Raw genomic sequence first — 25,021 nt, 5'->3', positions numbered from 1 at the left:
ACGGAATACATCCCTCCATACTCCAGACTCCAGAGCTCCTGTTTCATCCTCAATTCAGAACCGGCAGCTAGTGGACTTTTCAACCATCCATTTCGCTTCACATGAACGTCGGCATCATTCGCGTCCTGGGCCTGTCCACCAATGCGAATAGCCATTCCTTTTAAATTGGCAACGCTTGCGCGTCATACACCTATCCTACCGCCGAGAAAATACCACGCGTACCGCACATACGCCACCATGGCACGAGACTACAGTGTCCGTCATCGCCATCTCGAAACCCTAAGTTTTGGAGTCCCTCGGCTAACGATGTAGTTGCATAGGCAGCCGTGGCCGCGTTGAACACACTGCAGACAAATTTCCAGGTCTTGGAGAAGTTTCGCCAGGATGGACTCCAGCTCAACCAGCAAGCGATCCCGGAGATGATCGACTGGTCGCGGAGGGTGGGATATGAGGTGTGCGGCTCCCAGGCCTTGGATGAAGGAATATAGGGCTGACAACCCCAAATAGCCATCGGAGTTCAATCGATTGAAACCGATTCATATCAGCGGAACGAAGGGAAAAGGCTCAACAAGCGCCTTCGTCTCGTCCATCCTCACGCAATACCAGGTCTCGTCTCGGCCACTCAAAGTTGGATTATATACCTCTCCCCACCTCCGATCCGTCCGCGAGCGAATCCAGATCAACAATGAGCCCATCTCCGAACCGCTCTTTGCACAATATTTCTTTGAAGTATGGGATCGTCTCGAGGAAGCAGAGAAGAAGATGGGGCCGCCAAAGCGACTGAAAGAAAGAGCAAAGCCGGTCTATTTTCGCTACCTCACGCTCATGGCCTTCCACACCTTCTTATCCGAAGGTGTGGATACCGCGGTCATCGAGTGCGGGATTGGTGGGGAGTACGACAGCACCAACATCATTGTTTCTCCGGCCGCGACCGCGGTGACGAGCCTCGGGATTGATCATGTCCATTTGCTCGGCGGAACGATCGAGGAGATCGCATGGCATAAATCTGGGATCTTCAAGCCTGGTGTGCTAGCGTTCACCTCCCCACAACCGGAAGCAGCGGTGGGAGTGTTGAGGAAGCGGGCAGATGAGAAGGGCATCCCATTATCCGTGGTGCAGAGGCATCCGCAGGTCGAGACGTTAAAACTCGGACTCGCCGCTGATTTCCAGAAGAGCAACGCGAGTCTCGCTGTCGCCGTGGCTGGAGAGTATCTCAGATCAACAGGCATTGCTACGGTGCCGTCAACAGAAGACCTCACCACAGGATCGCTCCCATTGGGGTTCCAGAGAGGCTTGGAGACGGTAAAATGGCCTGGCCGTTGTGAGATTCGGCAAGACGACCCAGCCCTATCGGAGATCAAATGGCATATCGACGGTGGACATACACTGGACAGCATTGGAGTCGCGGCAACTTGGTTTGCTTCTCAAGTACAGGAAGCCTCCTCAACGGATGGTGGCAATAGCTCTGCTTCTATTCCACCGCGTATTCTCCTTTTCAACCAGCAAACTCGGGATCCGAACACCCTCCTACCGGCTCTTCATACCACCCTGCATGCGAAACTCAACACGAGAAGTCCATTCACCCACGTCATTTTCACGACCAATGTGACCTCCCACAGTGGCTACAAGCCCGACCTCGCCTCGCTCAACGCTTCTGCCACTCAGGTCACCGAGTTGACCGTCCAGAAACAGCTCGCGGAGGTGTGGAAGCAGCTGGACGGGACGTCCGAGATTTCTATATTCCCCAGTATTGAAGCGGCGGTCGGGAAAGCGAGGGAAATTGCAGGGAAGACGGAAGCAAAGGTGTTGGTGACAGGCAGCTTGCACCTTGTGGGAGGATTCTTAGAAGTTATCGAGAGTGCCGGTACACAATAATCATGCTTATTGAGCTTGTTGATATGTGATGAATCAACGAGCCAAGTATTTCGCTGGTGTATTATTATTATTATTATTATTATTATTATTGGTCTATTTAACGCCTGATACGGTCCTATCTTGTCCATGCAGGCTGTGTCGCTACTATGGAGGACAAAAAACCCCGTAGGGAAATCGTTTTAGAAAACCACGCTGGCGCTACGGCGGATTACCCGCTTTAGCCCTATTTTTATCCTCAATTGTTGTTCACTGCTGGGAACCACTGCTTCCGCTCTCGCGGATATCTTGCGAACCACCTGTATTACGCAGGCGTATCCCATTCTTCTCCCTTCCCCCTATTCGTCTCTAATCTCTTGGAACGGTGCGAACCCGGAACGGTCCTCCTCTTCGATCTTGCTAGCGAACTGGAATTGTAGGAGTAGGTTGCGTGCGACTATCCAGCGGGCCGCCGCTATTGCACTCGCTGGGTTGGAGAGGATTTCTAGCAGGTCCTGTGTTTGGATCCGTGCGAATAGCTCTAGCCGAGCCTGTTCGTGTATTGAGCAATGGATCAGAACGTGACGTACTGTTTGCGCAGGCTATCGCTGATGTATTAATACTTGTAGTCTAGAGAGCATTAGTATCACTGTATATCTAGAATAGAATTCAAACCCCCATCCTATACGTCAGGATCCCAGTTGTAACACTTATACTCATAGTGATCCTCCCCCTCACCCGAAAACAGCATCCCTCGTCTGACAAAAGTTGAAAATTTCTTGGAACGATAGTCCAAAGTCTTACTGGCTTCCGAGTCGAACTCACATGCCTAGGGAATGGTTGAATTGATATTTGGTGTTGGGTTTGCTTGAATGAGTGAAGCCACCTTGAAGCTGATGGTCGTCAGTTACAGACATCGAACAAGTGGGCTTGAGGCTTCAAAAGTACAGAGTAGATGCTTCTATTTTGGAGACGCTACGGTAAAATGGTCTAATCGAGGAGGCTATGGCTAAATACCTTGCTGGTACCTAAATTTCCCAATATGATGTTCAGTCATCCTCACCAGTTCAAGGCCAGGTATGACTCCTCTCGCAACTGTTTCAGGCACTTCGTTAGGGGCATGATGGCGGCAATGTACTACACAGGTGATCGACTTGCCCCGATAACATCCCGTGTAAAGTATGAAGAAGTGACTGTGTACACTGTATCTGTGACGATATCCTCGCGTCTGTAAAACTCGGGGCTTTAGGACCCCTCTCTTGACATGACGGCTTGTAAGATGCGATTATATTTATTCCTGTACCCGGAAATATCCAGGTCTGGCATTAGGCTAGAATAATGAGCGTCTCCGGGCTATCAAGATGGCCAGTACGACGCTCGAGTATGCTCCACTCAAATCTAGTGACGACTCCCGACTATTACGTTTATTGCCTATCCAAATAGGGCGAACAATTAATTGGAGCTATTCAACACATTGATCAAGAAGAAAGAAGGCAAATACATCGCCGGTTCTTACGTGTGAGGCCCTTCAACGGCGAGCCTCGAGATACGTGTAAATCAAAAGAGCTCCACAGTTCGCCGCAACCTGTTCGACTTCCTATTGACTTGCTTCTCCGAGACGCCCCTCACTCTATGGATTGATGCCGGTCGATGACAGGAGGATACATCGCGGGTGCAGCAGCTGCACTTCTGAATTTTGTCATAATTGTATAAAGCGGGTTTCCATCAGAGGCAACGACTCGCATCTTCAAGTCAGCAGTACTTATCGATGTTCGCGATGCTTCGTGTTTTGGGAGAGCTACTCTGAATTTGAGAGTCATCGGTTGAGCTGCGACGTCTCTAAATGTCCCCGGATGGAATGGAACGAGCATCTGGGCCTTTACACTGCTTGCTCATGTCTTGGTTGTAAGAAGATTTCCCTCGGCGGAGAGGATTTAACAACATATTGTAAAACTTGTCCCTACTGCATCTACGGACGGTGTCCATGGTCTACAATCTGATCATAGCAGCCCTCGCAGTATACGAATTTAGGACTAAAAGGACTGACCTGACACAATTCAAAATGCGAAAACGAATGCCGGCAATCCTCTCCCCGAAGTTTTAGATAAAATATGAACTGCATTTTGATCAGCGTTGGGCGTTGGTAAAGGTAGAAAGCATGCCATTGAAGTCTGTGGGTTTGTGAAATGGAGATTTAGTCTTAAATAGTAATTAGTTAACTAAGTTAAGTTAAGTTAACTAGGTATATTTCACCACTCTCCAGTACTTAGACTCATAGCCAGCGGATACCCTAGAGCCGTACAAATACCTATTCTACATCTCAGAGGATGAGATTCGTGCTTTCAATTCTACTGGCTAGACTGACGTGGTAGAGGGTTTATGGCCTATACACAATAACTTCCAAACCATTCGTGTATGGTAGAGTTAGGTTTCTAAACGGCCCTGCCGGATCGCGAACATAACTCAAGAAGTCCGCGTATCCGGCCGCAGAAGAGATAGTGTTGTCGGCCACAATCACCGCACCTGGCGTTAAACAACTTTGCACAGTCTTCAGCGTCGGCAGCACCAGGGGAGTCCAAACTGATGACGCCACATTAGCCGCGATCGTGCCATGATGGAGATGACTCACTATCCAGCAGTAGAAGGTCTACCTTCTCAAGACCACTCTTCAACGTTTCCAATAAATCACCCTCCCTAAGCTCAATATACTTCTCAACCTCCTCCCCAGCCTCCCTCCAATGCTCCCTCGCCCTTGCCGCCTTGCTAGCCTCCTTTTCCGTTGCAATAACCTTTCCCTCCTTCGAGTTCTCAGATATAGCGAGCGCTAGGTAGATAGTGCTCACGCCGAAGCTCGTCCCGGCTTCAACAACATGCTTGGCTCCGGTAGCGAGAACGAGTTGGTACAAAAATTCGCATTTGTCTTGATCCAACGCGACGAACTTATCCAGCATCAGCTCGTTAAGCTCGCGAGTGGATTCGATGGGATCATGTTTGTGGAGTTCGGTGGGATCATGTTTGCGGAGTTCGATGGCTGAATTTAGGGTCGCGTTGACTTCAGGATCTTGGTCTATGGATTGTTTGTGCAGTCGAGTGAGTAAGTCGATGACTTTTGGGGAGGCGCGGACTGGTGATGGTGATGAGGGTGCTGCCATGATTGTTTTTCCTTAGCCGACTGTGTATGCAAAGAAGATGAATGCGCTGGCTCAGCTAAAAAGCTCCTTCTGGGCCTGGTGAGCGTGAAAACCACGAAAACGCCCATCTTATATTCTGTATACAGATCATGGCCACGTAGGCCATGACTTCCTCAATAGGCAAAGAACGAGGGGTCTGTTACACTATAGGATGCGAGACACGGTTCCGTGGGGGAGAATACGGCAAATACGGGGTCTGGTCCACCAAAACAAGCCATACACGAGGGTAACGGGTACGAAACCGGCAACTGGCGAAAAACAGAGATATCCTGAAATCCTGATCTCTGACACCTTCAGACAGGGTCATTGGTGAGGCCGAGATCACGTGAAGTGCGTTAGACGTCTCCCGGCCGGCTGGGGTTATTAAATGTTTGGGATTTGAAGGTAGGTACGGAGTAATCCAGCTCTCAATTCTGGGGTTTAGAGTCATTTCAGTTGTGCCTGAATATCGAAGTTAGCAACGAACTACCTTGTAGAAGGCCGCAAGCTTCAGTTGTTCTAAGCACGTGCGTAGCCAACCGCGAAATCCATTATATGTCCCAGTTAATCCAAAGTCTGCCGGGGCAGATAGTCCACGTTTCTTGGCGACATTCTGACTTAGTTATGGTATATGAAGCGTCAGTTTCTATAATCCCCTATTAAGGAAGACCATATCCATGACGTTGGATATCGCCATGTGACCACCAACACCAAGATCGATGAGAAAGACTTGACTGATCTCCACTGGCCTTGGATCTCGATGTTGAAGAATCAATGGTACGGAGGTGCATTGAAGGACTTTGAGTCCATCTTCGGCAATTTCAGCAAGCTGGGTTGTATGATTCCGCACGATAAAGTATTCGCCCTACTAGGCCTTGTCTCGAGGGACTCTGAACGGCATTCCAAACATATCAGCGTGGACTATGACCAGAACCTGTGGTCTCTTCTCTATCAAATCTTACACTGCTGTCAGTCACAGCAACCCCAGTATTTTGCCCACGCAGCGTACTGACGATTGAGCCATCACATGGATACCTTATTTAATGACTTGCCACTGTTTCAGGCGTATCTTAGCTTTCAGCTAACTCAGCGGCAAGCGGCGGTCGTCACGGTCACTTCGCAGTTTTGGTATGAGGCTCCAAACGCCTCCAGTGCTGTTGCTGGTAGAAACATGACCGTCTTCGGGTCAGGATACAACCACTACTACTTCGTTCCCCGCGATGAGGCGTTTGAGAACGGCGAAAATCTAGATATGGTGGCTCTCTTAGTAGCGGTGCTGCCCGATGGTCAGGGTGCTCCATGAATCCAGCTTTCCAACTTCCAGTCGCATCATACGGTCAAGAGGGCCGTCTTGCAGGGTAGTCGGCATCGCCACTGAGCACCCCAGTTGGGACGGCTGGACTCTGTATAGTGAGGGCAAGGAACAACAGCCGGGATTGGAGCGTTGTCTTTCAGACTTCGCTGCGGTATCGATCTTGAATGTGTTCGAGAGATGTGGCACCCTGCCAGACCTGTTCTGGAAACGAGGTTCGTGCCGTTCATGCTTAGCATCCCGGTATGCAGACTGGGTCAAGCATATTGAAAGTATGAATCACTTGCAAGGAAGCGGATGATGGCTGTGATAAAAACCTGGTAGACAAACTGTTCGACCTCAATGAGGAGCTGTTGGAGTATGGAACGAGTGATACCGCGAGGGGCCGAAAAATGAAGCTTAACGCAAGGATTGAATAATTCTATTCGTTCGCAGTAGTTCATATTTCGGCTGTCAAGCTGGCCGTCCTCGCCTGCCCGCCGTGCTGCGATTCCGGTTTCCCGAAGTCACATCAAGCCCAACTTCGTTTCCGCTGGTGATAGAGGAACCTAATATGATCCACATGCATAAGCTGACGAGAGTAGCTCCCACTTCGCAGCAGCATTAGAGATATGTTGCCTAACATCACCGTATGGCTGCGGGCGCCGCTTGCATCGACCCACCGCACCTTTCGGTATGAAGCATGAGCTATAGTAACCCAAGCCGAACAAGACGCAGGATTTTCTAGCCGGCGGATTCCTCGACGCTGCCACGGTGGTGTGTTCTTGATGTGGTGGCGATAGCCAAGTAGTCCATCGGCGCAATCCTGGGGCCGTACCTACGCTCCCTAGCTCGGCCTTGAAACGAGTCAAATCGTGAACGACCACAGGCATCACCAGCGGATTTGCTCTTCTCGTCCTGTGGTCCGTACCGAATTTTATGCGCTGCGCCAGACCACAGAGTACCAGGGCTTGTGCGGCATCCTCCTCTCAAATCGCCGAAGGCGTGGGGTGGGCTCTACGCCCAGTTCCGTCCTGCGGCGCCTTTCCGATCTTTTGCCATCGGTTTTCCAAGGGGATTGGCATTGCTCTCTACCGCTTGAAAGAACGGTCTTTCGTTCCTTAAAAGCGACAGCGTGAATTTGATATAACTGACTTCGGGCAGGTCGCAAAGCGAGGATTCCACCTGCGGATGGCTCATATTTATACTCAGCGTCATCGAGCCTGCTCTTCGACGTAACGTTTCATATGATCAAACTCCGTTTTCCCGGTCTAGGTCGGTCAGTCAATTCCGTATCATGCATGATAGCAACCGAGAAAGTCCAAAACCCCAATACTTACAGATATCAAGTACCTAATATGTCCCTAATTGTCCATGCAGGTCAGTAAGGTCAAAGAATGAATAACGCCTGGGGACATTACAATATCCGTGACATATCTATGGCGCTCGAATTCGCCTCTAGCAAATTCACGTAGTTCTTGTCTAGTCGATTTCGATGGAACCTCTAAGACAACCTTAGCATCTTATATTCGAGATACTCCTGACACCAAGAGGCACATACCGTTTATCGCTCTCACAATATCTCTCCAGAGTGAAATAGCACGTTCCCTCTGTATCCACTACAATACAGTCAGCCGCTGCCTTTGAGTTTGAGATCAGATCGCGTGCCTCATCAAGTGTTGGGAGCCGGACTCCTTTTCGTCCACCGGTATCCCGACTGGTTGCATCGCTCGCGAACTGCCTTATAGGCGATCGGAATCTCGAGCAACTGGTGTGGAATGACCGCACATTTCTAGGGCGACCACACGATCTGATCATGGCATCGACACTATGCAGAAATGTGTATGGATATGGTGACAAAGTTGATTTCTGTTAGTTGAATGTATTTGGGAAGGGAAGAACAGCAAATGAAGTTAACTAACTAAACGTTCTCCTCACGATTCTAGTTACATGACTCGCGTAGTAACGACGCGTTTGATCGCGTCACAGATCGAGCCAGAACAAAAATCTGCGAAATCATTTATTTAAATACATGTACAGGCCAATAATGACGATCTACCAACTCTCAATCAGCTAAAGTGTCTTCGCTGAGCCGGTCAAATATCTATTCATACTTGTAACCTAGAATGGCCAACGAAGTAGAGCACCAACTCCAGCAATTAAATGCGCTTCCTGACGACGACTTCTGGGAAAAATATCTGCCCGCCGAGGGTATCGATTCCCTCGACCATTCGTCATGGAACACTATCAGCAAACCCGACTTCGCGCGCTGTTTCCGCCTCGTCGAGCTCACCTCTTCCGAGGTTTACAAAACCTCCGTGTTCGGCTGGCGCCCACGGGCGAAACGAGCGGAAATGCGGAAGAACGGCATGAGATACCTACTTGTGCGGCCAGAGTCGCTGGACTCGACCGATGCGATCGCGTTCCTGTCGTTTCTCCCGGTCGAGGAACAATCTCCGCAGACGACGGCGCCGTTCATTGCGCTCTATGTGTACGAGGTGCATGTGGACCCATCGTGTCAGTCGAAGGGGCTGGGGAAGCGGTTAATGCGGGTGGCGGAAGGGATCGCAGCGAGGATCGGGGCGCGGAAGGTCATGTTGACGGTGTTTGAGGAAAATGAAGGGGGACGAAGGTTCTATGACCGGGAGGGGTACGCGGTGGATGAGGTTAGCCCATCCGCGGAAGAGATAGCGGAGATGAAGAGAGAGGTGTTGGCGAGCAGGGCTGGTGGCGGCGTTACTCGGCGATTGAGATGTCGTGACGGCAATGAGAACGAGAAGAAGCCTTTAAACGAAGAGAAAGAGGAAAATATTGGTGGATATTTCATTATGAGTAAGACGATCAAAGAGCATGGATGATTGATAGGTGATAAAGATGCGTTTTAAGACTGGATTCTGGTGCTGAAGTCCGCGCTCTGGCGCATCCGAGATGAACATTCACGAAGGATATTTGATATCCCTGTTAACCGATGTCCATCAGCGAATAAAGACCTCCACCGCCAATTCATTACTCCAGCCCGGCGACCGCCCACTCTCCTTCCAAGCGCGCTCCACGTCAATCTCCAGCACGTTCTCATCTGTCTCGCTTCTCTTCACCGCAGCCGGATTGATAGCCCGTCCGAACATCATCGCGATGAAGTCCTCTTCGAGGTTCCGATCCTTCAGGTCGGAAATATAGAGCCCATAGGTCCCGAGGGCCTTTAGGCTCGCCCACACCCTTAATCGACCCGTGTCTTGGACGAAAATCTGCGTGGCGATGATCGCGGCCGCTCCGGTCATCTTGCCCAACAAGCCCAATGGCGCTACGGCGATACGAGTCGGCCCTTTGGAGGTGCTGCCGCGGCGACGGCGAAGCATGAACGGACGAAGAGGATGCGCTGAGAAGATTTCCCATCCACCAGTCTCGATATCCACGAGCAAACGGGCCTTATCGCTCTCGCCCAGAGACATGGGCTTTGAAACCTTGTTCGTGGTATGAGCTCGAACGATGTATTGTCGCGTTCGAGCGTTTCGGCCAACCTCCGTGCCAGGGAACGTGGCGAGCGGGACGAGCTCGGTCAAACTGCGGCGGCTCACGTTGAAGATCCCTAGAATGCCAGTTCCGGTTTCTTGGTTGCCGACATACGTTTCAATTTTGAGGAGCACTTCCTCGTCGTAGGTGACGTACGGCGTAGTCGTCTTTCCGACCGTACTCGGACGGAGGATGCAGGTGGTGCCGCGGATGGTTTTCGCGGTCATCTGCCGAATGAGACCAACGTCATGCTTGTTCGGCTCGTCGGTAAAGTAAATGGGCCCTCCGCTGACGCATCGAGCCGCTCCATGGAATCGTGCCCACGGATGAGAGGTCTGGAACATGTCCCAGTCCGGAAGTACATTCAAGTGCTGGGTGAACAAGGTGTTGTGCGCATTGCAGAAGATGTGCCAAGGGTGGGAGCTGTCGACATTTGGGAAGAAGTCGTCGCTATTGCGGACCAGGATCCGCGGCCTGTTTGTCGGCATCTGCGAGTGGAACATGATTACCGGCGCCTGGGACATGCATGAAATGGCCCTCGCCGAGAAATGACGCAAGATCGCGATAGCCCAGGCATCTTGGTACGGCCGGATCAGGTCTCGTCTGTCGGGGGCGTTGGTCATCTCGTCGATGGCGAATTGCGCATCAGTCTTGACAGAGTCAACTCCGCACGAAGAGAGGAACTTGTAAAAATCGTCGTAAAGGCGATGTACGTCCTGCTCGTCGACAACATGCCACTCGTTACCGGTGACTCCGGGGGATTTTTGGACCTTGCGTATCTTGTACTCTTTCGCGATCTTGCCATTAGGAGACACGGCGCTCCAGTATCCTAAAAGAGCATGCCAAACCGCGACATGGGTGACATTTGGATGCTTCTTGCGGATGGTGTCAACCGTGTGCTTCAAGCCGTTCGGAAACCCTTGCTTGTTCGCTTCGAATTCCATCCATCGACGCTCAGACGATCCTTGATCTGGTCGATCCAGGCTCTGCCAGTTGTCATCAATGATCAAGTTCGTAATATGAATGTCATTCTTTTCAAGAGCATCCAGCGCATCATAAATCTTGGTCTCGTTCAAGTCCTGGCCCAGGCCGTTCCATGTGCAGTACGCAAATCCGTCGTACCAGTCTTCCAGCCATTTGGGCTTGATTTCATCTTCATTCTGCGTCATGAGTTGACGATGTTCTTCATCGCAAGAATTTACCTGATCCATGACGAGCTTCCTGGCGTGGTACATCACAGCAGCATTCGCAACTTCGAACGAGTCGGCAACAGCGACCAGAGCCCGGCTCCTTCCTGGATCCGCAGCATCGTTCCTCGTCACGATAAGGACATTGCCCTCGTCATCGCTCCTGAACCAGGTGCTTGAGTCATCGATGCCACTCAAAGCCAGAGCGACTACATGCAGGCCATCGTGGCGGAGAAACGACAACAGGAATGCGTCGTTGTCGAGTTTAAACTGGCCTTTGCCCTGCCGAGGGCCGATCCACGGCGTCCAGACACGGACCAAAGAAAACCATCTGGTGAAGGCTATGGCCTTGCCAAGTTTCACCTGGGTGAATGAAGACTTGTTGCCTACGGCAGCAGGGACTCGGGATGTCACGCGCCACAGTCGAGTATCAACAGTATCAGGGCGTTCGCGACCGACATCGAGTTCGGACGACATCCCAGATATAAACTCATCCAGGTCGGAACTGGGCTTGCGAGCAGCATAGTACAGATGACCGTCTGCGAGCGAGAATCGGTCTTGGACCCATTGCCATTGGTCATCGCGTCCAGCAGACGCTACTCGGAATTTGACCGTGAAAGAGACCGGATGGGATTTCGGCGGTATCCCACAGAGCTTTCCTGTGAAAAGTTGACGCCGAACTGAAGATTTGTCCTTCGACAATGTTGTCTAGCGGCACATGAGAAGCTGAATGGCCATGGCGGGTTCATATTGCAACGTACGACTTCAGTGTCGAAGTGAGATCCCAATAGAGGGAGAAGCTCCCAATCATGTTCTCGATTTAGATTGTGCCATACTCCAACTTCCCAGGTTTTCTGAGAAGATGGATCGGTCTCTAGTACAACAGTAAAGGGGACCTAACCGCTGTCAGCTCGATGTAACAGGATGGTGTGTTGACGGTCCGAATAAGAAGAGGGATCACAAGTGCAATATCCATGAGCGGTCTGAGAGATTTCTTTTCACTAGAGATAGTACAGATATTTCATGAAATATAGAGATGTATGGAATGACTCCCAGTGCAGGACGTAGAAAGGTCAACCATACCGAAGCTTGTCCAGTGCGGATAACGGTGGACTGCGAAAGCGGCGGATCACAAACGATATTCAGATACATCATGAAAACTTTCTTGCAAGTGTCGGGTCACGGAAAGATTCTCTTAGGCTTCTTGATGTTTATGAAACCTCCAAATAATTATTCAAGATGGGGTGGTGGAAGCAGAGAGGGGACGATCTCTCGATGTCACAACAGTTCCACGGTTGCTTCCCCAGACTCCAGTCTAACCACCACTGAGCACGAGTCATGTCGGTCGTTCAACCTTGAGTCGACTTATTCGAGTTTTCTACCACAGACATCCGATACGGATCTCGCAGTATCGCAGTACGCCAACTTACACTCGCAATTGGCCACCCCGTGAGGTTCTGACCTGTAGTCGCTCTTTTAAATGCCTGATGTTGCCAGCCGGACGCTTCTGTCGCGGCAGTCTGGCGAAATGGCCTAGCACCCTCCACATTCGCGACACAACACCACGACGACATGCCTCGTCACTCCAGGCAGCCCTCGCTGGGACGAACTATCCTGTGCAGAATGAAACCGGCCAAGAGTCCTCTTTGATGAAGGCTTTGACCTTACCGGTTGATGGCGAAGAAAATGTTGTCCCAAGCTCCGAGCATACCGTCCGAACACCGCCGAGTGAGTTGCTGCAGACGTTGGACTCGCGAGGTCTTGTCAATCAGATCGTTGGGTAGGCTTCCTTCCGTAGGCGTATAAGGGCGATGGACTGACTGGATTGCATGCTGCTAGATCAAGGGGACATTTCTCCAAGTTGACAGCCGATCCCGAGACGTTCAAATGCGGCGTATATGTCGGTATCGATCCTACGGCCCCATCCCTCCATATCGGCCATCTTCTCCCTCTTATGGCCCTCTACTGGACTGGATCGCTTGGGTTCGATACGGTTGCATTGGTATGGTTGTGCATGGAAGTCGCGTAAAGTATACAAGGCTGATAGATGGAAGGTCGGAGATGCTACTGCCGGCATTGGCGATCCTACAGGACGAACCACGTCAAGACCGGTTCTTTCACGCGACGAAATTAAGAGCAACACCCGCCGGATATGCGAAAAGCTTCATCGTATGTCGGACAATGCTCGCAGTGTGAGACGTAGTTATTCTGGGGAAGCTCAAGTTCCGTCGTCAAGGCATACGGTCCTTACGAACTCGAAGTGGCTACATGAGTTGTCTCTGATGGTCAGTCTGCGGGAACTTGGGTCGGCATTCCGCATCGGGGCCATGCTCTCAAGAGATACGTGAGTAACGCGCGGGATATTTGTCCGGCCCATGGCTGACCTGTGAACAGCGCGAGAACCAAGGTTGCCAGCAAAGAAGGCATGTCGTTATCCGAATTCATGTACCCCGTCCTACAAGCCCATGATTGGCTCCACCTGAGGAAGACTCGAAAGGTTCATATCCAAATTGGAGGTTCAGACCAGTACGGCAACATAATATCTGGCTCGAATGCCGTGTGGAGCGCGTTTCAGAATCGACTGCCCTCCTACAAAGGGAAAGAAAGGGACCTTATTCATTCCGGACCTGCGGGGATGACAGTGCCTCTCCTGACGACGTCTTCTGGAGCGAAATTCGGCAAGAGCGCAGGAAATGCCGTCTGGCTGGACCCGGACTTCACCGACCCCTTCGACTTCTATACTGTATGTCCCCGAACACGTTGGCAACCGCCGAGCTGACTAGTATGACAGTATTTCGTGGGTGTGTCGGATGAGGACGTTGGACATATGCTCAAAATCTTCACTTTCTTACCACTAGAAAATGTCGACGAAGTGATGGAAAGCCATAACCTCGATCGCTCGAAACGCATAGCCCAACACGAACTGGCGAAGCAGGTTACGAACTTGGTGCACGGAACGCCGATTGCCAATCGAATGTCCATGTTGCATTCTCTGATGTTCCAACCGATCACGAGAGAAGGTTTACGCGCCTTTGTTGCAGCATTCCCTAATGTCAAGGAACCAAGTGACAAGAAGAGTGACAAGAAGGACAAGAAGGCTGACAAGAAAGGTGACAATGAGAAGAATGACTCGCCGATTGTCAACAAGGAGGGCGTAGTAGTGACCATCCGGAAGTCTTCACTGGATGAGCTGCCACCGGCGAGGCTCCTAGGACAGCTTGGATTCGAAAATATTGGGTCGGTGTCTGCTGCATCGCGGTTGATAGCGGCTGGCGGAGTTTATATCGGATGCCTGCCCAGCGCAGAGGGAGCTAGCGATGAGGATGCAGGGGAGGTTGTTACCTTTAAGCGGTTTAAAGATGTAGGGTTGGATAGTGCTGCGGAATGGGAGAAATTCATGGTTGAAGGCGTCCTCCTTGTTCGGTCCGGAAAGAAAGGGTTCCGAATTATTCATGTAATATGACATGCTGTAACTAACTTAGTGACTAGTTGGCTGCTAATAGTTATTCCTTATCAAGTAGAAACATATATGTATATTATAACCTTAAAGCATTCCATCAAGATCCTAGGCAAGGAAGTTTCATATTGGCGTAAATATGGGACAATACGGAACACAGGAAATGCATATACCTTGATGTATCCCAATACCGCGAGAAATGAGTTGATTGGCGTAGGCGGCTGTATCCGCTGCAAGGTCGGGACATTGGCGGGACTTGCACGGGATATTAAGTACGAGGTCGAATGACATATACGCCACCATATGCATCACATGCCATTCACCGCCTACAACAAACTCCTAGCTTTGATCTACAAAGTACAACGAAGTCGTCCACGGGATCCCTACCTCTCACAATAGGGCAAACATGTGGAAATATGTCACCTTCACCATCTTCAACCGTTCAGCTCCCAGATAATGTCCAAGGATGCCTCCACGGGAAGGTTGTCCATGGCGTCGTCACTTCACCCCTCCGACCCTTCATCATCGACTACATACTCCCGTCATGCCACTCCAACCTCCGACCAACGCGGGCAGAGCTTTGGATATGACCGAAGTCCTACTCCATCCCGACTCTCAGCGTCGCCTTCACCGGGCCCCCCATCTCGAGAGGGGACGCCGTTGAGCAGCTTTGGGGGAAACGAGTCGCGGTTGGGCACGCTGCGAAGACATCGGCCAAGGAGCACAGGAGGGTTTCTCTTGCCTTCTTTAGGGAAACACACCGAGCCAAAGGGGTCAGGGAGGATATCGCAAGTTGATAGCCGGAGAGGGTCGGGCAAGAGCAATGGAAAGGCACCGTATCCTTATCCAAGAGCTTCTCCAAGAGTCACCCCAGAACCGCCATCTGCTCCACACAGACACCGAGACTCAACGACCAGTTCAAGAAATACGTCTACAGGACAAAGTGCGGGTATGTCTGAGGACCTGAGAGAAAGCACAAAGCATCAGGACCAGGATGATCAAGAAATTCAACCGGTCCAAGATGCTCTCTTCGACCCCGGGCGGCCGACATCTGCGACGTCGAGCATTGACCCTATGCAACTTGTCCATATGGCCCTCAACCTCAGCGAAACGCGTCGAAGAACCTCCCATAATTCCCAGTTTCTAACCGGGGGACGGAACGCCTCCGGCGGGTTTTCCCCGACACCCCGCGCTGGAATCCATCAGAACTATAGCGGGGGAAATTTACGAGTACATCTTCAGCGGCAACGGCAAGCATCGCAGACCTTCAGCGCTGGGAGCTCTTCCCCAACGTCGATACCGTTGTCCATACCCGGCTCACCGCCTACGGTTGTCCCGCTAAGCGACTTCGCGTTCTCTGATGCCACCCTGAAGCGGGCGGAGAAGTTTCGAGCATACATGGAACTGAAGGTTGAGCATTGGAGGTTGTTGCAGTTTCTACCGCCCTTGAAATCGAGCAGCGAGGCTCCCGGCAACTCCTATTACACTTCGACGGGCATTCCTGGATCTTCAAACGTGGATCTGAAGAGGGTGCCGTCTCACTCCGGGAAAGTTCACCCACTTGGACGCGAATATAATCCGATGCAATTAATCCGGGACCGGAAGTTACGCAACCGCTCTAGGATTGAGTTACGGCCTACTCCCGAACATTGGACTGACGTCGTACGCGTCCGGTACTGGATTGATACTGTTCAGCATGCTGCACGCCAACCGGACTACCGAGGCGGAGATAACGTCCGGCTACCTCAATATGCCGAGCATGGGCATCCAACAAGCCATGGGCGCACTTCTGGTATTGGACCAGGCTGGAAATCAAGGCGACAACCGGATTGGACCGCGGAGCCATCCGAACTCTTAGCGGATGCATACTGGCTTGAACAAGATGCTCACAAAGCTGAAATAGAAAAGCGAAACGGAAACAAAATCTTCCCGAGCTTTGAGTCCGACGTCGCAGGGCAGCTTCCTGCGACGGAGTCAACCTCCCAAGTCCGTCCTAGCCTGGAGGTTCCTCGAGACCCGCACCGCCGCAGAAATTCCGCGCTATCGAACACGGCCTTGTCTATAAAATCCACGGAATCTGAGCCAAGTATTCCAAGCGATGAACGAGATCCGGATTCTAATCGAGGACGGCGGCACAAGCGTCGATTCCTCGGCAAGGGAAGCCGCGATGAGGGGTCTGGAAATAACCCTCTCAAGCAAGCGTGGAACATGGCTGCTCGAGCCAGAAGCCCGAGTTCGAGCGGATTAAGCAGTACGGACTCGGAGTATGAGGGCAAGGAGCGCAAGAGGCGGAGGAGGGCGCCCAGAGAAGGCGAGGAGAACACTGCGCCTTTGGAACGCTTTATGGCGCAGCAACTCCGCGTGAGCGCCGCCCATCTTGCTCCTGATCAGGGCACCACAGCTTTAGTTAGCCCGGGAACTCCTGATAAATGGGGAAGGGAGGGGGTAAAGCCATCCAACGAGCCACAACCTAGCTCGAGTCCCACCTCGCCGGAACTCGCTGTCATGAAAACTCCCCCGAAACAAGTCGGTCGACAAATTCCCACTATCCAACTCGACCAGCGGCAGAAATCGCCTTCGACAGGGTCATCGATGGATGCCGATCGGAACAACTCCACGACACCCAGTTCTCCGCTTGTCCAAGCTCTGTCACATAACATGGCCGTCATTTCCCCTGCCTCCAGCCGCAAACAAAGCCCGACGAGAGACAAGAAGTTTACTAGGCATCTACCGAAATTTGGCGGCGAGCTGGCCAAACTGGTGAAGCGGGTTGACCAAGAGAGCGACGACAGAAGCTCTCGGCAAGCAAGCGGTGAACGAGAGAGATCTGGAAGTACTAGCCAAGGCATGGGTGCGAATGGTGGAATATACCCGAAGTCGGCCATTCCTGTGCCAGTTCAGAAGGATGACGTGCCAATCACTGGGCAGATGGCTCCTATCGGCTATAGGAAACGCTCAAAGGACGAGAAAGAGCCCGGATCATCTGTTTCGAGATTTTTTAGAGGGCGGCTAGGCGATATTGGACGTGGGAATAACAAGCATGATGTTAATTCAGATTCTCACACCAATGGCGAGGACGAATCGGACACGACCGAAGATGATGAAGTTATGAAGTCAAAGAAGACGGCAATTCACACACAGTCGACATCTAACCTGGAACGCCGACGAGAGACCACCATGCCACGATACCGGGGCGAGTTGCCGACATTCAGACACCTCGACGTACATTCGATCCGAGAAGATATGTCGGAACCGTCCAATCCCGACCACATCTCCGCCCAGAAGGCTGCACAAAGCGCCAATCGCTCACCCCGCCTCGACCGATTAAAGGATGACCTTGGGCGCATCCAAACTGCTTCATCTCCGGAACTCTCCAAATGGCCGAGTGAGCAAGCCGTAGATGACTCCCAGTTCTTGGACGTCGATAACGCTGCTTCGAGGCGACTGTGGAAGCCAACTAGCAGAAAGGACACAAACCGAGCATCAAAATCGAGTGCACGTCTTGCTGCTGTCGTGGGCAGAGGGGCCCGAACCTCTAGCACCGGACGGGTTCGCCCGGATCGAAGATCCTATACTTCACACTTATCTGCTAGCAGAAGCCGCAGTCGAGGTGGGCTCTCTGTGAATCAAGATGACACCATGTACCCAAGATCCCACCGACACTGGTCTATCTCGCAACACAGCAATCGAAAAGCAAGCAGTATTGTGAGCGGCAATGATGCTAACGCCTCCATAACAGGGGAGGATGAAGAACTAGAGACCGTCGACGCGAAGAGCATCGCACGGATCGAGGCGCTGCTGCTTTGTGCCGGGATCAAAGCCCGGAGTCTTTACTTGCGGGAAGTCGATGTGAGGGGTGCTCGAGCGGCACCCGGTCGTCATGATGTCGAGCAAGAAGCAATGCCGGAGTTCCTACGCGAAGCCATCAATGGCGAATGTATCTCCCACAATATATTGGGTGAGATGCGACAGAAGTTCTCCGAGGCCGATGTTGAAGAACTCGCGCCGTCCAACCTCCGCTCCATCGACGAATCCATGCAGGAGGCCTTTACCCTCGCGCAACACAGCCAGTCGCACCACCAGCTGGTCACGATCGGTTGCCGCACTCTATCCTCGTCACTCAACAACCTCTCTCTTACACTTAAACAACAAGGCACTCTCTTCCAGTCCCAGGCCTCAAGCATCTCCACGCACCTCTCCTCCTTTCGCGAGCTCACCAGCGATGACCTCTTACCGAATACTCTCCTCTTGTCCGATACCGCGGACAACATCACTGGGTCTCTATCCCGCGACCTCACGCTGGAGCTGCGTCGCGTCAATGAGCGGGTCGAGCGGCTGATCCGGATGCGACGCAGGCGGTTCCGATGGGTGCGCCGAGTTGGGTTTGTGTTGCTAGAGTGGATGCTGCTCGGGATCATGTGGTGGGTATGGTTCGTCTGGGTCGTGCTAGTGAAAGGATCGATTACCGTGGTGAGGGGTGTTGGAAGGGCCATTTTATGGTGCTTTTGGGTGGATTGAGACTTTTCGTCTGTTCGGAACAATGGAGATTGAGACAATACCGGTATACCCTGTCTGGAGCTTCCGGTCTCCTAGACGAGAGACTTGGGCAACGTAGAACTCCTTCTAGCTTCGATTCCTTTGTCGCTTAGTATCTTTCATGGGTTCTTTCATGAATTCTTTTGCATAGCCTGTTGGTCTGAATAAGCAAATGTCAGCTGGTCACGCTGTTACAAATCGTCGTGTAATTATACAGAACGAGAAGTTTTCCATTCGCATACTCGAGAACTGGTGTCATTTGCTTCATATTGCGGTCTGATGTACGATACTCAGATTAATTCAAAATGGGAGTCGTCAAGATTAATCACTTCCAATGCTCTGTCACTTCATACTTCCACCTTCTCATCCGTCGGCTCAAACATAGCAATCTTCACGCCTCGCCCTGGCGTCCCCACGATTTCCACCTTATGATACTGACTATCCCAATCATCCCTCCCCTCCAACCTCTCATACCTCTGCACCAGCCTTACCATCACATATGCCATCTCCGTCAGCGCGAAGTTCTGCCCCACGCAGATGCGCGGCCCGCCGTTGAACGGAACGTATTGCCACGGTCGGGGCTGCCAGTGGTCCCATCGGTCCGGCGAGAAGATATCGGCAGGCGCGAACGTCGGCGATGGGGCTGGGTAAAGATCTGGGCGGCGTTGCATTTGGAGAGTGGAGTAGAAGACGGCATCGCCGGCGAGGACGGTGATGTCAGGGTGGTTGGGGTTGGCGGATGGGAGACTGGTGTTGGTGAGGGCGAAGCGGATGTTGAACTGGGTGGTGATCAGATTTATATAAGGGGTTAAGAAATGAGTGACAAGGGCATACCGGTACGGCTGGGTAGAGGCGCAAGGTCTCGTTGATCGTGTGAGTCAGGTACTTCATGTTCTTAAGGTCCTCATACGTAGGCGCTCTGGTTGTGCCCACGACAGACACAACGTCCGCGCGGAGCTTCGCGTAGACCTGAGGGTAGTGACGGAGTTCATGGAAGCACCACGACAATGTCGCTGCCGTTGTGTCACGACCGGCAAGGAGCACGGCGATGATCTGGTCTCGAATCACCTTGGGGTCGCGAGTATAATTGGCCAAAGCATGCAAGAACGTAAACGATTTGTCCGACTTGGAGATCTTGTGTAGCTCATCGTCACTGAGTGTGAGTGCCTTATCAATGAAGGGCACGATAAAATCTTCCATGACTTTGATCCCGCGCTTGTACTTGCCTCTGGGCACGAGCTTTTCAATCGGCATCAGGACGGTCAGCATAGTCTGCATCCGCTGGACGTCAGTGAACGCCTGCACGAACTCGCTCCGAGGGTTCTCGAGACTGTTTACACTCTCGCCTAACAGGAAGTCTGTGATGACGTCGATCGTCATCCGGTAGAACAGGTCCTGGATGTCGAATGTTTGACCGGGCGCCGGGAACTGGTTCATCATGACGGCCGTCCACCGTTCGAAGGTGTGCAAGTCGCTAACGCGGTTCTTCATAAACATTGGCCGGATTAGATTGCGGCTGTCCTGCCATTTCTGATGATCGGTAGTGAAGATCGAGTCTCCCAAGAACGGTTGCTAGGAATTCTCTCAGCGATGTTGAACGTCAGTCGTCGCAGTGAGGAGGGATACCCAAACGTGATGGAACTCCTCGCCCTTTCCATATTCCGCGAACTTCCCAGTCAGCACCGTTTTTATATGCTCGGGCTCCTGGGAGAACATGAACCGCTGGCCTCCGGTGACGTTGATCTCTATTATGCCAGGGTTTTCCGGGTTGGTCTTCGTAGCGAATATGTCCATCGAAAACTGGGGGATCCGATTCTGAGCTTGTGCCATTCCGATTTTGAAGAGATATCCGAACGCACCGACGGGATTGCTCCCGAGGGCTGGGGCGTGGACACCGCCTGCTGCACGAACACGGAGGGCATAACGGATACGGATGAAGGCTTGGACCACTATGAAGAGTATAAATCCCCACGCCGCAACAAAAGCAGGTGTGAGATAGGGGAGAACTTCGCTGATCATTTTGTCAGTCGATTGGGAGAACTAGACTACATAGGCGAAGTAAGAATAGACATATGACCATTGCTGAACTAGGGAAGTTAACTCTTAATATACGATAACTATAGCTAAGTTCATGTGCAAGATAATGGTAACACCGCGGCACATCGACAGTATCAGAGGCATGTGAGTGAAGATACAACGCATCAAGTACTGTACTCAGAGCATCCTCCACACTTCTCAGAGCGGGCGCTACCACCCCGCACCCCGCAATCCGAGATCCTGGTTGGCATCACATGAGATTGCTGACCGAAGGTTGATCGATGTACTAGAAGATCTGCGTTTTAGGTATCAATAGGCAAGGGTATTGCAACAGTTCTATATCCTAACGTTCGAGTAGCCCAATGAGTAGGGAATAATTACCACCGACGCAAGCCCTAAGTGTACCAGGGTGTTGAAAGTCACTGATTCTTTAGTAAAATACATAGTTAATAGAACCTTGAATCGATGATAGAGCAAAAAACAATGGTTGGGACGAAAACAGAGTTGACTGAAGCCATATTTAACTAGAACCAAAAGGGTGTATTCCCGCAGAGATATCTTAGACTCCAAACCAGAAAACAGGATGAAAATACAAAGTATAGCTAGTACCGTTCCAGTCCAGCCACTAGAAAGCAAACCGGAGAGTTAACCGAAACTGAAAATAGGTCCGGATCAAGCTCCATACAGTTCAGGCTGACGACCAGTAACAATATCACGCCTTTCGTTTTGTTCGTGATGCCAGAGATGCATCTCTCTTCGTCCATGCTGCTTCACCTCGCCAAACAAGCCTTGATGACCTCCTCGAATGCATTTTTGCAGATCGATAACGCGAACCAGGTTGCAACGGCAGGCGACCCCACCGAACTCTTTCCGTAGTTGCTCGTTTTCGAACTTGATACTGACCCTCTGCAGGCCTCGAAATTCCTGTTCCGGGAGCTCTTTCCGCTTCGTCGTGCCGAGGCGCGTGATGTCCCAGTCTTCCGAGTCCTCCGCATCATATCGCTGGGCAAGAAGATCCTTGGTTCCCTTGCTACGCTCGATAGCAGAGATAGGACAGTGATTACCGGAAATATGGCATTTGCATCGTTCTGGATTCATAGCGGTATTTTCATCAATGTGGATGGTGACGAATGAGAGCTTTTGGTCCGGCAGCTTCAGGTAGAGAACAAGCATCGGGCGAAGCGGTCTGCGATACGTGTAACCTTCTTCCTGTGGACCCAATTTTACGGTGACTCGAGTCGTCCGGCTTCCTTGGCTTGTGTTGCTGCTGAGCGACATGGACGACGGTCTTCGACTGGAAGATCCCGATTTCGGAGAGCTCCCTTGGCTCGAACTCCTCTCCATATTCCTTGGAGGGCTCACGGACAGAAAGGTGCTGCTCGAGACAGTCGTAGGGCTAGTGCCCAGTGTATCTTTTAAGTTTAGACTTTTCATTAGAGGCGCGAAGGGGTCAGGAGTTGTAAAGAAGGTGTCTGGTGACGTTGGGGTCGGGAAGTTGGGTATTGGAATTCCAGCTACGGTTGGTATAGATGCAACAGAATTGCGGGATGGTTGAAAATTGACTGTTGCAGTTGAAGCGCCTGTACTTGGTGTGCCTTCTATTTCCTTTGGCATCCAAAGCTGGACATGTGCTTCGGCAATTGTAGGTCCGTTCTTCCCGGCCACGATCAGGCTGACTTGACAATTAGGTCTGTCGTAGGAAGAGTAACACTTGAAACCAGTCAAAGCTTGCTGGAATTTGAGAATATCTTTTCGATTTGCGAATGACAATTGGGTTGTGGATGATTCGGTCCGGAGGACGATATTGTGTGCACTCTGGCCTCTTCCAGGTGCAGCATATAAAGGTACGATCTTGGCGGTCTTCAGGCGTAGATCCAAGATTCGCGACTCGGTTCGAGACTTCCCTTCCGGCGTTCGTTCGGTAGCAGTCTCTTCGACCCGCAGCCTATTTTCCGTCGCCCGTAGCACTCGTAGAGTCTTTGCATTCGTAGGTGTGCTGGCTAACTGGATCTGTAGTAACTCGTCCATCATCCCTTGCTCAACATATGAAGGAGATAGGATTTCGTTTGGCTCCATTATTGGCCAGATGCTAAAGTGCTCTTCTACCAACGCAAACGTTGAGGGGGGAGTGAGTTGGTTTGGACACTGAGCCGTGAATCTCCAGCACTCCTGGGAGACATTCAACTCAAGTTGTTTAATGAACGACGGCCAGTGAGAATTCGAATCTGCATTGCGTAGACGAGGATTGTTATGGAGTTTCTGGATGATCCAGACGCATTTGAGAAGATTGAGGTACTGTTCGGGAGATGGTGATCTTTCGTGAAGGAAGATTCCAGGCTGGAACTCCGAGGTCGCATTCTGAAATAGGGAAATGAGTGATTCAGAACCCTCTGCGAGTGGGAAGTTGTCACTATCTCGAAGCTCAGGGTGGCCAACTTCGGATGCCCTTTGGAAGTTGAAGTCATGTTCCTGCGATATAGGGAGAGACGGTGTCTCATGTGAATCCAGCTGTTCCTTTCCTTGTTGAGGATCGTCCACCACCATGCCACCAAGACGCAACATCCTCACTTCGCGATAGACCACGTCGATTCGACTCGCCAAGTCTTCGTGAATGCGGCACAGTAGGTCAATCTCCAGAGGCTTTAACAGAAATAGGATCTTGTTATTATGCATCTCCACACGCTGCTTCAGCCGATCGACATTTGGCTGAAGGAGGAGATGCCATTCGATGTTGCTCATCGGGGAAGTGTCTTGACGGAATTGCTCGTTTTGTTTTAGGAGACGGTTGCACTCGAGTATTGTGTTTGTATAATCGCCGGTGATTTCTCGAACGCTGGTTAGATCCCATACCGGCAGAGCCATCGACATACGCCGAGTCTGCATATGAGAGACGGCATTGTTGATGACTCTGCCGATGTTATCCAAGTTCTCTGCAAGACTTTTGACTAACTGGCCAAAATCCGCATATTGTCGACCTTACAAATCAGCTCGTATGTCTATCTACGCAAATCCATCGAGTACTTACTGGCTCTTAGATCAGCGTTCCAACCATAGTTGTAAAGCTCCCATGCGGCTTTACCCAAGTGGATGACATCGCCTATCTGGATTGGAAAAGCCATGCTGTCGCAACGCTTGAGTGGTATGGTCTTGAATGTCGATCCAACTCCAAGTTGCGCAAATAAGAATGCAAGTGTAGAAGATTACTCGTCGGCGAAACACCCACCTTTGACTATCGCTCCATAGGTATGACTACAAAGCCACAGTGCCACGAGATATACTTGCATGACTCGACACACCGAGTAGTCGTTACCGAAGGAAACAGTCGAATGGGGCTGGGGCAGATTCGAGAGGTATATTGAAATGGCGTTCCTGGACCATGGGAATAGGCCGTTGTGAAGGCCTAGACGGCCCGACCTGGTCCGTCAACAATGTAGGATCTATCCATGGGGGGATGTATCGCTTTCGCCTCGGCTCTAAAGAGCGAGTGTTGCGTGGACATCTATTCCGTAGAGCTACTGTATCCCGTCCTCCGTCGAAAGGAGGGAGGTATTGGAACAGGGTAGAGGGGAGGGCAAAATCTGCCCCGCCGACCTCTTAGAAATCCTGAACCGGGCGAGGCTTCCTAGCGCTGGATGCAAATGACATCAAACTCGAACCCAGCCCCCAGGTCAACCACGCTCTGAGTGGTGAGCTGGCGATGAGAGTGGGATGAAAGTGGCAGTGAGGTGCGGATAACCCAGAGGCCGAGACGGGATGTACGGATGGTGGAGGCTGGGTTGGGTCCTCAACCCTGATAAGTTTCGACAGTCCCCTGCATCTAGTGACTGTCTCACCGAGACCCCTCTCTGCGGCTCTGCTACGCCAAACGTGTGAACTACTGAACTGTGATCCCATCCCCGCCATCATCCCGAACTTGGAACTTGGAAGAGCTTGGACGACACGATAATTTGGATTAAAATCTCCTTACCTATTACCCCAATCA

At 51.5% G+C, this 25,021-nt stretch overlaps 10 protein-coding genes across 10 annotated transcripts; 5 read left to right on the top strand and 5 right to left on the bottom strand.

Annotated features, from left to right (window-relative positions):
* Window positions 1-237: 237 nt before the first annotated feature.
* P152DRAFT_445174 (FolC bifunctional protein) lies at window positions 238-1,875 on the top strand (the record flags this gene model as incomplete). The annotated part of the gene is made up of 3 exons (XM_033677836.1): window positions 238-255; window positions 321-452; window positions 508-1,875. 3 exons carry the CDS (start codon window positions 238-240, stop codon window positions 1,873-1,875), a joined length of 1,518 nt encoding a protein of 505 aa, XP_033538653.1.
* Window positions 1,876-4,026: 2,151 nt separating this feature from the next.
* On the bottom strand, window positions 4,027-5,461 carry P152DRAFT_426506 (putative O-methyltransferase). Its single transcript, XM_033677269.1, has 2 exons — window positions 4,481-5,461; window positions 4,027-4,431 (listed from the first exon to the last, which is right to left on the bottom strand). Exons 1-2 carry the CDS (start codon window positions 5,001-5,003, stop codon window positions 4,229-4,231), a joined length of 726 nt encoding a protein of 241 aa, XP_033538652.1. The 5' UTR covers window positions 5,004-5,461; the 3' UTR covers window positions 4,027-4,228.
* Window positions 5,462-5,744: 283 nt separating this feature from the next.
* P152DRAFT_6147 (uncharacterized protein) lies at window positions 5,745-6,142 on the top strand. Its single transcript, XM_033683114.1, has one exon. It carries the CDS (start codon window positions 5,782-5,784, stop codon window positions 6,031-6,033), a length of 252 nt encoding a protein of 83 aa, XP_033538651.1. The 5' UTR covers window positions 5,745-5,781; the 3' UTR covers window positions 6,034-6,142.
* Window positions 6,143-7,365: 1,223 nt separating this feature from the next.
* Window positions 7,366-8,198, bottom strand: P152DRAFT_6126 (uncharacterized protein). Its single transcript, XM_033683113.1, has 5 exons — window positions 7,981-8,198; window positions 7,874-7,931; window positions 7,734-7,816; window positions 7,653-7,676; window positions 7,366-7,583 (listed from the first exon to the last, which is right to left on the bottom strand). The coding sequence occupies exons 1-5, from the start codon at window positions 8,128-8,130 to the stop codon at window positions 7,527-7,529; spliced, it is 372 nt and encodes a 123-aa protein (XP_033538650.1). The 5' UTR covers window positions 8,131-8,198; the 3' UTR covers window positions 7,366-7,526.
* Window positions 8,199-8,555: 357 nt separating this feature from the next.
* On the top strand, window positions 8,556-8,987 carry P152DRAFT_374885 (acyl-CoA N-acyltransferase; the record flags this gene model as incomplete). Its single annotated transcript, XM_033675590.1, has 1 exon — window positions 8,556-8,987. A coding segment is annotated over one exon (432 nt), but the record flags the coding sequence as incomplete, so codon positions are not given.
* Window positions 8,988-9,158: 171 nt separating this feature from the next.
* Window positions 9,159-12,248, bottom strand: P152DRAFT_453629 (raffinose synthase protein-like protein Sip1). Its single transcript, XM_033678415.1, has 3 exons — window positions 12,093-12,248; window positions 11,771-11,905; window positions 9,159-11,717 (listed from the first exon to the last, which is right to left on the bottom strand). The coding sequence occupies exons 1-3, from the start codon at window positions 12,159-12,161 to the stop codon at window positions 9,288-9,290; spliced, it is 2,634 nt and encodes an 877-aa protein (XP_033538648.1). The 5' UTR covers window positions 12,162-12,248; the 3' UTR covers window positions 9,159-9,287.
* A 157-nt stretch (window positions 12,249-12,405) lies between these two features.
* On the top strand, window positions 12,406-14,555 carry P152DRAFT_407275 (uncharacterized protein). Its single transcript, XM_033676899.1, has 5 exons — window positions 12,406-12,789; window positions 12,849-13,011; window positions 13,064-13,353; window positions 13,404-13,752; window positions 13,801-14,555. Exons 1-5 carry the CDS (start codon window positions 12,497-12,499, stop codon window positions 14,470-14,472), a joined length of 1,767 nt encoding a protein of 588 aa, XP_033538647.1. The 5' UTR covers window positions 12,406-12,496; the 3' UTR covers window positions 14,473-14,555.
* Window positions 14,556-14,780: 225 nt separating this feature from the next.
* Window positions 14,781-19,346, top strand: P152DRAFT_453627 (uncharacterized protein). The gene has a single exon (XM_033678414.1). It carries the CDS (start codon window positions 14,923-14,925, stop codon window positions 18,982-18,984), a length of 4,062 nt encoding a protein of 1,353 aa, XP_033538646.1. The 5' UTR covers window positions 14,781-14,922; the 3' UTR covers window positions 18,985-19,346.
* P152DRAFT_6067 (putative cytochrome P450) lies at window positions 19,106-21,187 on the bottom strand. The gene is made up of 3 exons (XM_033683108.1): window positions 20,629-21,187; window positions 19,837-20,574; window positions 19,106-19,781 (listed from the first exon to the last, which is right to left on the bottom strand). Exons 1-3 carry the CDS (start codon window positions 21,019-21,021, stop codon window positions 19,350-19,352), a joined length of 1,563 nt encoding a protein of 520 aa, XP_033538645.1. The 5' UTR covers window positions 21,022-21,187; the 3' UTR covers window positions 19,106-19,349.
* Window positions 21,188-21,753: 566 nt separating this feature from the next.
* On the bottom strand, window positions 21,754-24,158 carry P152DRAFT_384775 (uncharacterized protein; the record flags this gene model as incomplete). The annotated part of the gene is made up of 2 exons (XM_033675809.1): window positions 21,754-24,014; window positions 24,065-24,158. Coding segments are annotated over 2 exons (2,355 nt in total), but the record flags the coding sequence as incomplete, so codon positions are not given.
* Between the last annotated feature and the right edge of the window lie 863 nt (window positions 24,159-25,021).

This window comes from Eremomyces bilateralis, assembly GCF_010015585.1.
Source record: "Eremomyces bilateralis CBS 781.70 unplaced genomic scaffold P152scaffold_1, whole genome shotgun sequence".
NCBI classification, from domain to species: domain Eukaryota; kingdom Fungi; phylum Ascomycota; class Dothideomycetes; order Eremomycetales; family Eremomycetaceae; genus Eremomyces; species Eremomyces bilateralis.
The sequence above is the reverse complement of the archived record's forward strand: the minus strand, read 5'-3'. Positions and strand labels throughout refer to the sequence as shown.